This window comes from Mirounga angustirostris, unplaced genomic scaffold, assembly GCF_029215605.1.
Source record: "Mirounga angustirostris isolate CCGP_5_RB_7025 unplaced genomic scaffold, mMirAng1.0.hap1 SCAF_1, whole genome shotgun sequence".
NCBI lineage: Eukaryota > Metazoa > Chordata > Mammalia > Carnivora > Phocidae > Mirounga > Mirounga angustirostris.
The window spans coordinates 3,581,481-3,595,333 of NW_026991709.1; the positions used below are offsets into that span (position 1 = coordinate 3,581,481).

The 13,853-nt window shown below is 54.7% G+C and overlaps 1 protein-coding gene across 10 annotated transcripts in view; it reads right to left on the reverse strand.

The window, feature by feature from the left end:
• Window positions 1–13,853, reverse strand: part of SLC37A1 (solute carrier family 37 member 1) — a 62,713-nt gene that overhangs the window by 35,424 nt on the left and 13,436 nt on the right. For 5 of the 10 annotated variants that reach the window (XM_064578482.1, XM_064578471.1, XM_064578476.1 and 2 more), the window contains 5 exons: window positions 6,772–6,904; window positions 6,018–6,096; window positions 2,548–2,683; window positions 1,121–1,197; window positions 25–191 (listed from right to left, as the gene is read on the reverse strand). In XM_064578482.1, the coding sequence (XP_064434552.1) occupies window positions 25–191; window positions 1,121–1,197; window positions 2,548–2,683; window positions 6,018–6,096; window positions 6,772–6,904 (592 nt within the window). Of the gene's footprint in view, window positions 1–24; window positions 192–1,120; window positions 1,198–2,547; window positions 2,684–6,017; window positions 6,097–6,771; window positions 6,905–8,984; window positions 13,852–13,853 lie in introns of those variants that run through there. The other 5 variants (XM_064578468.1, XM_064578456.1, XM_045902406.3 and 2 more) reach the window with 3 other exon arrangements.

A 13,853-nucleotide genomic window follows, 5' to 3' on the forward strand; every position in this document is an offset into this window, starting at 1 on the left:
CCCTCCAAGGCCAAGTGTACTTACGCTCGATGAGAAAGAGAAAGCACACTATCCCCATGGCTGCCACGATGACCCCAGGAACGATGAAGGACAGGCCCCAGCACGAGGACACCCAGTAGCCAGCAATCAAGGAGCCCAGGATGTTGCCCACGGACGTGTGGGAATTCCAGACCCCCATAATCAAACCTCGCCTGCAGCACAACAGAACACAAGACGGCAAATGACGTTGAGGAGCTTCACCGGGCCAGCAGGTGTGGGACAGACCCCAGGATGTGAGAGGTACCACGGAAATCAGCGGGAGTGTGGACGCCACTCCCGGGAGGTAGGGGCTGGAGACGTGCACGAGAGAACAGTGTTCTTATCTTACCTCAGAGGAATAACTGCACACCTCTCTCAGAGCTTAGTGAGTCTACGCTTAGAGAGAGGAAAAGAAGCCTTTCCCTGAACTTCTTGGATGGCCCCAGATTTAAATCTGTGCCTCCATAATCTAAACACAATCATTTGAGGAAATATCCCACTCACAGAGCCCACCAGATGAACAAAGCGGAGAATCTGAACAAGGCTCGCGGAGCTGGGCTCTCGTTCTGCTTTCCCTGTCTTGCTGAGTGGCTTCAGGCACTTCTAACCTTGGGTCTGGCCACACTGTGTGTCACACGGACATCACAATGGGATCTGGACTATGGTCCCGTCACCAGAGGCTGAGTGGGGCTCTGCCGCTGGGCGCTGGGTGACCTACTCAGGACTTGCCACACTTCCATGTGCCTTCGAGTCTTGGGAAGATGTAGCTTCTGCTTCAGAAGATGTGGGGCAGGGCCCTAAGCTCCGTGTTTCTCCCCGGCTTGCAGGTGACCAGCTGCTGGTCAGCTGCGTGAAATGACAGGCTTGACCCGCCCACAATGTGGTGGGGGCAGCAGAGGGGGCGTCTCCCAGGAGGAAGGCCCACCTGAATTCAGCACCCCAAGTCCCAGAGGTTCCAATCACCTTCCCCCATAGAGTGGACTAGTAAAAGTGGCTTTTTCTGCAGTAAATGTAGAGAGTAACTAAAAAGAAGGTGGTGGTCTGGAGTTCATCAGGATCTGAAAAGGTAAATGCTGTTGGAAATGGGGCCACCTTTGCTCACCTTCCTTTTCCAAACCAGTTGCCGAGGCAGGTGACGACGCTGGGCCAGCCGGTCGTCTGCACCAGTCCGTTGATGATCTGTGACAGACAGGATAGAGGGCTCACTGCCAGCCGGAAAGGGTGCGTGCGCCCCGCCTTCGGGCCAGGCTCACCAAAGCTCATTCCTCCCTCTTCTTTTGCAAGTTTGGGGACACAGTGGGGACTCCCACAAAAAGAAGGCAGCAAAACACTCTTTGATGTGAGCCTCAGCAGCCAAACATGTGTTTTAAACTACACACATGTAATGTGTGTAATCATAAGAGTGCGTAGAGTGAAACTCATAGTCCACACGTTTCACTCCTTGTATCCTGACCCTCTGAAAGGGGCAGAAGCTGGACCCCGCGCTCGGGGAAAGCAATTCTCCACTTTTCGAGAGTACTCTGAGCTTAGGCTCTAAGAAGGGGCTCAGGAAGGGCGAGCAGGTTTGCTTTAGTCTCAGGAGTGCTGAGGGCAAGTTCACGACGAGATGGGAGACCAGGTCCAGCTGCGCGCCCCCTCCCACCGCCGCAGGGCTAGCCAGCCCTCCGGGAGTCAGGGGGGCTGTAGGTCTGGCCTCGGGGCCAGCCAGGCTTGCCCTCCCTCTAGGAATCCGTTGGGACTCTGGGAAACTGTTCATTGCTTCCCTCTAATTTCCCCTTTTACTATAAAGTGTGAATCACTGTTGTAATTAAAACACCCAAACTGTTTCAAGTCCTATGGCAACATTTTAAAAAGCAAACTGCATACAAGCTGCTTTGATATTACAGCACCCCCCAGGCTATGTGGAGAGCCTCAGAGGCTGAGCATCAGTACTGCAATCACTTTCCACCCGCAGTCAGTACCTCCCCACGGGGCCGGGGGAGCGGCGGAGCGAGGCTGCAGCAAGGACGCGGCCCCGCCGGACAGGCAGAGCCACACGGCCTGCCCTGGCCTCTACTCCCCTCGGAGCACCGTGAGGCTCTCTCCTTTCCTCCCCGCGGACCACCTGCAGCCCCGTCCTCCTGCCAGCAACTCCGGAGCCCTCCGCTCCTCCTACCCCTGCCACACCTCACGTCCCTCCGACGTGAGGTCAAGGGCATCACAGGACACAACATCCCTAAGTCTTCCACACGAAGGTGGAAGGGCTCACAGACTTCCTGCTTCCGTCCCCCTGCTGGGGTGCTGATGGGGGTGGGACTGGGGTTCTTTAAGAGACGACTCCTGGGACTGAGGAGGCCTCCCAGCGGCTGCAAGGACGGAGCAAAGAGGAGGGGGCTTCCCACACCAGCGCCGACCCCGCCGGCAGAAAGGACACAGAGCGGCCCCAGCTTGAAGCTTTCTGTTGCGGCAGGTGGGGACTCGAGGCACAAACGTCCAGTCCGATTCGTCACGGACACCCCGGCCGTGCGCAGCCACGGACCCAGCCCTTACCTGAGTTACCACATAGAATCCAAAACTGTGGATATTGTAGAAATACCCGAACCCGAAGAGGGCGGTAAAAGCGCCGCTGGCTAGCATCCCAAATGTGAGGTAATACCGAATGGGCAGGCGCTCCCCTATGATGCCGCTGAGGACAGAGGAAAAAGAAGCAAACACGAGAATGAGAAGACAGACACACCCATGATGTGGAGGGCCCGTGATCTTTCCGGATGTTTCCATGCTGTTCTCGGAGATTTCAGAACTCGAATGCACTACGGTTTTCAGGAAGATTTCATCACAACTGTCTCCAGTGCAGCGCTTTAACCAGAAACTGGCCATCGGCAACGTCTTTTAAGACTTTATTTCTAGTAAGAACCACTGTCAAGTCCTAAACCTCAAACACTGTGACTTGCATATGACGGCTGCCAATTAAAACCACCAAAATCTCAGAATGCCTGGGGACTCCGTCGGGTAAGCATCTGACTCTTGGTTTTGGCTCAGGTCATGATCTCAGGGTCCTAAGATGGAGGCCTGTATCAGGCTCCGGGCTCAGCAGGGAGTCTGCTTGATCCCCACCCCCCCACCCCTCCGGCGCTCTCTCTCTGGAATGGATAAATAAAATCTTAAAAACAAAACAAAACAGCAAAAACTTGTTTGGCTAGTTAATCCTGCTTTTATATAAACAACGTCCAGTAAATGTGCACAGTATTTAAAAATGCTGATGTTCAGACTGTAGACGTGTGTCATGAAAAGGGCTCACTTGCGGCCTCGGGAAGGCTCTCAGCCCGGAGCTGTGGGTCACCTGCGCTCACACACCAGGCCGGATGGGCTCTGCCATCAGCTGCCCTCCTCCCGCCACCACCGTGAACCAGTCTGAAGACAGATTTTCTTTACATGAGGTCTGACACAGGGGGCTAGGGCCGCTATGCTCCTTTCCCAGCAATGTCACTCGATAATGAGCTGGCCTCATGGGACAATTCCTTCCCAGAGCTGACTGGGTGCTCAAATGAGATTGAAGCGGGTGAAGGGCCTGGTCCACGGCTGTCTGCTCAATAAAGCACCTCATGCCACGGGAAGTAGATGCCTGACGGCCCGGGGAGAAATGCCACTGTAGAGCCACTTGTCATTGTCACGTATTAAGTGAACAAACCCCAGAATAATTACAAGGGATTCAAAACTATGGATCTTCTTTCCTTCCACGTAACCATTCCGGGAGTAAAATAAATAAGAAACGTAATGCCTGTGAGCAATACTTAGGGAACTATCTCCAAAATTCTGCCCTTCATCTCAAGAACCAATACATCAGGAAACTTTTCCTTTTCAAGACCCCAAAGAGGGATGATCTACCTAGCACCATGCAAATGACTAAAGCAGAGGAAGTAATTTAAAATTAGGAACAACATTCAGGTCAAATTTTAAGTTGGGTAGAAACTGATCACCAACAAACTCAAGAGCATTCTAGAGCTAAACAAGTGATCTATTTCAACTTGCTGGCTTCAGAGAAGAGAAAACGTGTCCCAGAGGGGCCGGCTGACCTGCCTGACATCACAGGACAGAGCTAGTGCCATCGGCCAGGGCTGGCAAATTTCTCAGTCTTGCTATACAATATTGGGACCAAATTTAGTCTCTACTCCAAAGTTTTTAAAGAAAAGGCCTAATGGAATGGACGCCATTCCATATTACATCCAACTGATACAGGGACTAGGACTAAGGGCCATGCCGCACCTGCTGGGAAGGGCCTATGCTAATGAAGGCGCCCACTGTAGACGATTTACCTAACACACAGTTCATTTCACCAGCCATGTGCCCTGATGTCACTAAAAGGCCACGCAGAGAAGCAGTGCATGCCCTCGTTACAATCACGAGTCTGCTCCAGATTCTACATTAGACAGAATTTTGTAATAACCCTCATTAGCGGGTTGCGTGACAAATTACCAATAAGCAACAATAAAACCACCCTATTTAAAGCCTTCTTAACCTCAACACTCTTGATATATTGCACGGGGTCATTCTCTGTGGTGAGGGGCTGTCCTGTGCTGGAGCAAGCTTAGCAGCCCTGCTCTCTGCCCACTAGACGCCGGAAGCACCCCTTTCTCCTGTTGTGACAACCAACCACGCTTCCAGATCCTGCTCAGTGTTGCCTAGGGGAACATTGATCACTCCCAGGTGAGAACCACACGTAAATACCATTTTCTAGTAACTGAGAAAAACACATTCCAACCTTTGGGTCTTTTTATACTATAGGTTATTGGTGTCCGGTAAGACTGCAGTCTTTGGAGTATAGATATTTGACCTCAGGATGGAATATGGCCAGCCGCCTGGTTGCAACTCCTGCCCTACGAAGGCTAATGCTTACATCGCCTTCGCCTCAGCTGGGCTGTATTCTGTTTTGCGTCACATGCAGCAGGCTCCCGTATCCGTCCTTATTCATTCGTTCACTCAAACAAGTTCAGCAGCGCCATGCCAACAACAATAAAGCGGAGGGACATCCACTGCATCAACAGAAACTGCCTGACTGGGCACCGACCAACCACCAACTGCCCTGAGCTGGGGATGGGGGGCAGGTCTAGATGATGCCGCACTCTGGGTGGATATCAGGGAAGCTAACTATTTACAGGGATCCCCAAGATTCTCAAAGCTCTGGAGGATCTTTCAGTCTCTGAACAAAAGCCTCGTGAGCTAAGGGCCTTAGTCCCTACCATTTTTTTAAAACCTGGCTGGACTGAACAATGCCAGCTTTTAATCAGCCAATCACATGTCCTATTACCCACATACCATTTCCACCTTCCTAGGTCAATTCAGAATGGGGTAATGACCACATGTAAAGATGCTGGGAACGCTCCGTGGGCCAGGCTCTGTTCTGAGCATTCTACATGTATTAGCTCATTCAGTCCTCACCATGATCCTAAGGGTTAACTACCGTTCTCCCCATTTCACAAAGGGGAAACTGAGGCCCACAGAGGGGCAGTAACTTGCCCAAAGTTGTGTCAGTCAGCGCTAGAGTCGGGATTCATTCCCAGCAGCATGCCTCTGGGGTCCATGCCCCAAGCACAAGGAGGGCGGTGAGGCGCTCTGTGGGGCCGAGCTGGGCAGCCAGCATAAACAGCTCTGACGCTGGTGATCTGGGATGTGTGAAGAGATGGCAGCCCCAGAGACCAGAGCGGAGGATGCACTCTGCAGAGCATCCCCGGGAGCCACCAGCACCCTGTCCCTGGTGACCACATCAAGGCAGGGTTCACGGTGCACCTGAAACCCCAGGGCCCTGAGCGCCAACCCTGGGCGGTCCGCCCTGATCAGCACAATACCTGGGACATCTAAAATGGGCAGCTTTGCGGTGCCTTGGCCAACAGAGCACCCCGTGCCTGCTGGCTTTCACTTTGCCCTCGCCTCTGAGAAGAGACGGGAAGGGAAGCAACCTGCAGACATGTTCTGCGCCAAAGGGACGAGAACCAGCAAGGGACAGAGAACCCTAATGGACCTACCTCAGGTACATGCCAATGGCGTAGGCGCACAGAAACGAGTAATCCAGGGCCCCGAGCAGCTGCTGGTAGTTGTCCTGGTCTACACGGGATGAAAATCAACAGGAGACGGTGAGTACTGCTTACTTTTCACTCAACACCGTTTCTGTTCTGGGGCAGGACGATAAAACACACACACAAGCCCTGTACACTTGGGCGGTGCACTCGGACGGAGAATGGGGCCGTTTCCAGCGCAGAAGACCTGGCAGAACATCTGGCGGCTTCTTGACAAAGGCAAAGAAAGTCGCCACATTTTCAAATACTCACTAAACAAACATTTGGATTAGAGGAAATCCCCACTGCTCACTTGGTCCCAGGCCGGCCCCAGGCCAGCCCCAGGCCAGCCCCCGCCCCACGCCTCTGGGGGTCCCCCTGCCGTCCCCCACGGCTGATGCTCTGCAGATCCTCTTCCAGCTTCGACACAGATGAAATGCAAGGGATCTTCCGCAGATCCCCCAGGATGAGAATCTGCCAGGTGGCAGGGGCTCTGCACGCAGGTGTCCTACACGCAGTCGCGGAGGAGGGAGGACCAGCTGACGGGAGACCGCTGTCCCCGAGGGGCAGCCACACCCGAGACGGTGGTTCCTGCGGCTCAGACGGGCCAGGCCAGGGGTCCGGCAGCGCCCGTGCCCTCCATGCCCGCCGCCCAGCCACGGAGGAGCCGGAACCCCGGACCCGAGCGCGCCCGTGGGGCGGGGGGGACGGGCGGACAACTCACCGAATGGGGCCCAGCTGCAGTCCGTCTCATTGTGTGCTGGCTGGCGATGCGGGGAGCCACTGGCTTTCTGTCCCCAGCTGCTGAATCCGACCTGCCCCTCGTGCAGGATAGGGCAGTACCTGTGCAGCTCGCCCTAGGACGTCCGCGGGCGTCGGAGGCCAGAGGGAGAAAGTGCACTCAGGGAGGCTCCGCGGGCTCGCGGCCCAAAGCCCGCGCGGGCAACCTCGCCACGGGGGACTGAGGCCCCACGGGGGCGGCCTGTCTGCAGGACCCACGGCGTCCCCGCGGGGACCGAGGCTCGTCAGGCCCCTGGCCGCGCCCAGCCCTGAACACACACAGCCAACACAGGCCTACGCGGGGCCCCCAAAGCAGCCATACGGCTGGACGCGCCAGCTGCCGTCCTGGCAGCCCCTGTCCGCAGTGGAAGAATGGACCCATCGTGCCAGACGTGTACAACCAAACACTGCCCTGCGAAACACGAGAACAAGCCGCAGGTCCACGCGACCATGAGCACAAATCTCACAACAGAGGAAGCCTGACGCGGTGCAAACGGCAGGACTCCACTTGCGACACTGGAGAACAGGCCCCGAACCCTCGGTGGCACTGGTGGGGATTTGGTTACCTGCGGGAGGGTAACCATGGGAGACAGGGCACACGGATCCTGGAGCTGGAGCTGGAAGGGGGCCAGACCTGAGCCTAAGTGATGATTCCCCAGGCGGGCATGTAAATATTTGCCAGGCTAGATAGTTAAGATCTGTGGATGTTACTGTGTGCAAAACATATGTCAATAAAACAACAAGACAGCTGGGGCAGAAGGCCACCAGCCCACCAAGTTGTCCACGGCGCCAGCAGGCAGGCCAGGGGCAGAGGCGCTCAGGTGGAAAGGAAGCGTAAGGCTCAGGAGCTCTCTGGCTGACGGGTGTGGGGGCCTGAGCAAGCCGCTCCCACCCTGCCTCAGTGTGCCCGCCTGCAGACGGGGCGGCCCCTCCTCACCCACAGAACACTTCCTGGGATTGGCGATGCTGAACACCACGAGTCAGCACCGTGCTCGGGACGCGACGCCCCGTGAGGAAAGGTGGCCGTTGCAGTGGGGCTTGGAGGTGCCAGGAAGGGCTGGACGAGCGGTCACAGGGGACGTGTGCAGGGCACAGGGGATGCAGGGTGCTCCCGAGGAAGAGGGAACCCCACTTCCAGAAAAGTGCCACACGATGGCTGGGGCCCATCTTGTTATGGGGGAACCTCCATGCATCTGCCAGTCTGCCACTCAGCCCATGTCTACCCTCCCCTCCCCAGGCGCTCCCTGCCACCTGCTGTGCGTTTTCTGGGTTTTTCACTCCAAGTGACCCAGAGGAAGCAATCCTCCAATGGGAGGGCAGAAAGGAGGCAGCCTCAAGGTCAGGGAGGTGGCCCTTAGGGGGAGCAGGGGCCCTAAAGGGGCATACTTTACTGAGCTGCCACCTGAGAGAGGCAGGGGGTCTGGGGGGCACCAGGAAAGCTGGCCCCAGGAGGAGCGTTCCCCCCAGGTCAGGACACAGGGCAGCGGGCAAGGAGCTGCACCTTGGTGCACCGGGTCGGGGGCAGCCAGAGTCCTGCCCACAACCTTCCTTTGCTGGCACCCATTTCTTCAGAAGGGAGTCACCAAAGGGGCCGATCACCTCCAAGCGGCCGCCCTCGCCAAGGCTGAGGTCAGCCTGGGCTGGCCACCTCCTGGTTTTGCATGGACACACGCCACTGAGACCTGGCATGGCACACAGGACTCGGCCACTCTGTGGTCCTGTGGCTTTGTCATCATCGTTGGCCATTCTGCTAGAATTCAAACATTGCCTAAAAATTAGCTAAAGGCTCCGCTTTACAAATTCAGTTAAGTCTTTGCTAAATAACTTTCCTCTCGTCCTCCTTGGATTACTCAGAGCCCCCCTCTCCCCCTGCCTGTGCTCTGGGCTCACCCAGCAGGATGTGGCAGGGAACTGGGAGACTGAGGCCGAGCCCCTCCTTCCCGCATGCAGCGGGCAGTCTCACATTCCCCCATTCCCCTGATTCTATACTTGGTTCCTTCCCTTGGCCTGCAGAAGTCAGCCTTTCCCTGGGCCAGACCCTGCGCCTCACTGTCCTCCCCGTTCACCTCCCACGAAGAACGCTGTAGGCAGGCTGGGGCGGGGGGGCGGGGGTTGCTGCCTGCCGAGAGGGAGGGACCCCCATGTGCAGGGCCTTACATGGAAGCAAGTGGGGAGGAGGTTGCCGACCCCCGCTCCAAACGCGGTTTTCACATCCTCTCCCATCAGGTCAGATTCCCAGGGAGCAGCCGTTGTGAGAAACAGAAAAGATTGTTTCAGAAACAAGCAGAAAAGCGTTTCTGTTCTGGTTTGTCCCGCGGTGAGGGGACTCGGAGCTGGGACCCCGGTGCCAAGCTGCCGGCGGACCGCTCCTCCCCGTGGTGACTGGCGGCCATGGGCAGGGGGTCCCCCACTCACAGCCCGCCCCCTCCCCCTGGAAGCGCAATCTCCACCGCTCCAGGCCGCTGAAAGCTGCACGGAAGCAAGGAAAGACTCCATACTGCTCTGGTACAGCGCCCTGGGGATGCTTGCGTCACCACACGCTGCAGTTCAGCAACACCGCTATATTTTCATATTTCAGCGAGTTTTACTCCCCAGTCTGGTGTTTGAGGTAAAATTAAGGATTAATTAGACCAAGATGAACCGATCAGAAAAACGCTCAGCAGGTGAATGGGCGCATACCTCGTGACAGCATGGCAGCGCTCGGGACCTGTCCTTCACTTTCACAAAAGCAGTCGCCTTTGGCAGTGTTTACAGAGTGCTCTAACAGACAACAAGCACTAATCACACGGGGCAGCAGGCCGTCATTAAAAGCTGAGCAATCGGGGGCGCCTGGGTGGCTCAGATGGTTAAGCGTCTGCCTTCGGCTCAGGTCATGATCCCAGGGTTCTGGGATCGAGTCCCACATCGGGCTCCCCGCTCAGCGGGGAGCCTGCTTCTCCCTCTGACCCTCTCCCCTCTCATGCTGTTTCTCTCTCACTCGCTCTCTAAAAAAAAATAATAATAAAAAAAATAAATAAAATAAAAGCTGAGCAATCGGAAGACTACGTGGCGCGTGGCGTGCCGAGTACACGATCCTCGAGGTCGTCTACCACTGTCCGTGTGGCCCACGGAGGAAGAACAGCAAGAGTACACAGCAAAGGCCACGGGGACTGGAAGGCAGGGGCGGGGGTGGGAGAGGACTGCGTGCGGACGGGGGACACAGTGAGCAGCCACGGAGCCACAAGCAATGCAGGGCTGGGGGGAGCGGCGGGCAGGGGTGGCTCTGGGTGTTTGCGCCTGTCCCCCCCCCCCCGGCAGATCCCTCTCCAGCCCTGCCCCCACCCCCCCAGTGGGCAGCGAAAGGGAACCTCACGGGACCAGCGGGCAGCAGGACCCTTCCAAGGCACGCACCTACACAGAGGTACATGCAGGAAGACAGCTGTGTAAGCTTGGAACCGGAGCGACTACTCGACCAGAACCCCAGCCCGCCGGCACCCGGGCCCGGGCCTTCCAGCCCCCAGAACTGTGAGCAGTAAATCTCCGCTGCCGAGAAGCCACAGCGGCCACGGGATTCTGTGAGAGCAGCCGGAGTGCCTGAGACCAGGCTGGCCGAGCCGCCCCCACAGCAGGACCTGCGCGGGGTCAGGTGCTCTGAGGGAACACAGGTGCCACGGGATAGTGGGCAAACACATCCCGACAGGTGTACGCAGAGAGGGAGGGGAGCTTTCTGCTCATGGCTGATTTTTCAAAACTGGAATCCTTCTGTACAGACTTATGGACACCTTAACTCCTCTTACTCAACATATCCCTTTCTGAAATCTTTCTGTGTCAACGGGTGTGGCTCTAATTCATTTTTTTAAAATTGTTTCCTTATTTATTTCCTTATTGATTTATTTTTTAGAGGTTTTTTTTTTTTTTTTTTTTTTTTTAGGAATCTCTACACCCAACATGGGGCTCGAACTCACGACCCCAAGGATCGAGAGCTGCACCCTCTTCTGACTGAGCCAGCCAGGAGCCCCTCTTAATTCTAAGTGGTTGCACATGTCAGAATGTGGACTGACCATAATTTACTCAAACTTCCACCTGCTGATTAGGGTCACATAATATGCGGGGTTTTTTTTTTTCCCTTTTTCCTTTTTTTTTTGAATTGCAAATGTTCCAATGAAGGCCACTTATGGAGATTCTCCTAAGTGTGGACGCTTTCATTTTCACGGGCCAGGGTCGCAGGGCTGAAGGGTGCATACAGGTGTTCGCAGAATACTCCCCGGGAGCCTGCAGCCCTGCACTCCCATCGGCGGCGCCCGGCTGTCTTCCCCTCCTTGCTGCCCTTGCCGCCCTCTGGCCGTGACCCGGGCTGGTGCGCTGTCAGGTGTTTGGACGGTGGGTGTAAGGCGATCTAGTGCTACTTTCACCAGCCTTCACCTCATCCAGTTTGGCAAGATTCCGGCTCCCTGTCTGTGAACTACCTCTCCACCCTCTCTGGCCGTCCTCCTTCAGGTTTGCCAACCTCACACCCACCCCTCAGATGGACATAATTTTGTTCTTGGTTTTTTACTTATTCACCACACTTAAATCTTTAATCCATCCATCTATTTTTATAAAATAGGGATTCAACTTTATTCTTCTAGATGAATAGCCAGCCGTGCTCATGCCATTTGCTAAATAAGCTACACTTTTCCAACCATCCATTCTCTTCCACTGACCTCTTGGTCTGTTCTCATGCCATACCATAAAAATTTGATTACGGTGGCTTAAAAATGCTATCTTTTCCACACTTCCCTTGGACATTTTTCTACACAAATTCTTGGATGAGTTTGTTCACTGCCGAGACATTCCATGGGAGCTGCCTTCTGTTGCAGCGTTCATCCCGGGACACTGGCCTTCCCGGAGAGCAAGCTTCCCACCCAAAGTCAGGGTGTGCCCCACCAGCTTTCCCAGCTGTCTTCCATCTGCCACTGAGCGCTTCACAGCTCCCTCCTTCCAGGCTGCGTGTGTGCAGAGAGGGCTGGGCACTCACACTCAGACCAGTCGGGGGTCACTGATCCCGTGGGGGCACATGGAAAGGAGGAGGTGCACCTGCGCCCCCCCGCCCCGGCTCCTGGACCGTGTCCATCGCTACCACCTTTGTTTCTTTTGGCCACACTGAAATGACATTTGTCATGCCACTCTTCAAATGTCATTAAAGAACGTGAACCATTTTATAATTCACAACCACTGTTGATCAATTCCAGGTAAGCACAAATATTTTCATTTTGTTTTGCTTATCTCATGTTAGGAAATATAGGCTACAGATAATTCAAACTACTCCTTGGGTCACCAGATCCACCCCTAGTTCTAGTTTTATAAATAAGATGCGCTAAAAGCATGTAAAAGCCTTGGAAGGCATTACAAAGTTTAAGTTAGCGTGTGTAGTGGGACATCCTTATCTATCTCAGGAGACCCCACGTGAGGCCAATCCATGTCCAAGCACAACTAAGGTACTAAGTCTGAAGATCTGTGTGTGGAAGAAGATCGGCTGTGGGGCTGCGGATACACTCGGGTAATTCAATGCCCTGCAGACCCCGTGGCATAGAGCTTGAGAGCAGAGACCCTGCCCAGTTCACTGGAGCTCGCACTGCCCTGCAGGAGGGGACGGCACGCCTGAGTCCCCGGCCGCTGTGAGGACTCCGTTAAATGAGCAGGTGCACTGTGCCGCACCACGGGCTTCAGCAAGCCCTGTGACTGAGAGAATGCTTCCAGAAGAGCCGATGGGACCCTGCTTCATCGTGACACTGCCCCAGTAAGCCCCAAGCTCCCAACAGGAAAGCTGGGAGGGTGCCCTATAGCACTGCTACGTCCGTTCCTGGCTACATAAGGCCCTCGAGATATAGCATCCAATCCAAGTGTCCTGTCCTGCCGCAAAGATCCCGCCTTCCCCACACTGCCTGTGGCCCAGCAGAGCCTCTGCCCACGAGGCTGGGGCTTCATGGTGAGGGCCCATCCTCCATCTGCTACTCCAGGCGTCCACCTCTCCCATCCAAGCTTGATCCCAAGCTGAAACCCCAGCAGGTTCCCAACCACTCCTCCTTTAGCCCCATGGCGCTCACTGGGACCTCTCCAACAGTCTCCTCCATGAAGGGCATGGAAGGCTTAAGGTCAAGGAGGAATTGTAGGATCCTTTGCATAGATGGATGCTACTTAACGTCCACTGGGCATCACTGGAGAATGGGGAATACAAAACTGTCCATAGAAGCAACGGCCTTGCTTGGCATTGCCTCTCCCATTGGCTGGAAGACCGAGGCCAGCACTCAACCACTCAGTGGGAATGGAGGAAGCGTGGCCGCAGTGGTCAGAATTACAGTGCTGGATCCGTGTCCCTGCCCACGCCTAGGCGAGGGAGGAGGCAATTGGGCTTTAAGTAAGCACTCTTTGGCACCGGACAATTTCCTTGTTCCTTCTACAATCGAGAATCAAAAGCCTGTTAAGAGTTTATAGGCAAAATGATGTCATTCCTATGAGGGTAAGAAAATTATCCTGCTTCTTCCCCAGTTATAACTGGCTATTAGGTAGGATTGTCTACTTTAATCTTCTTCTCTCCAAGTGTAGTTAAATGTCTGCTGAGCAACTTCCTGCTCACCCATCACTCAAACAGAAGCTCGGGGTTCTAAGAATAATAGAGAGCCACCACCACAGCCAGACTCAGAATCAGAGCACAATGATAAGAGAGGCACTTCCGGGAACAATTTAAAACTGGATATATTCAGAGGGAAAATTCACAGAATAAATACTTAATTAAGCTTTAGAATTCTGCAGCTGTCAATTAATATAACTGAAAGTATATCACCTCTAAAATGATAAACCTAAAAGCATGTCAAAGATTTTCGTTTCAGAAAAGAGAAACTAACAATCAAAGCACAATAACTTGCTTCTAAACCATCTTGTTTCTCCATTTATCTCACTGCCCTCCCCCCACCCCTTCCCCCACTCCCAAAATGGCTCCTAAAGTAACTACCAGTTCCTCATAGAAATTACAGGCAGGATATGAAATGGGGTGCTTTTTATGATTTC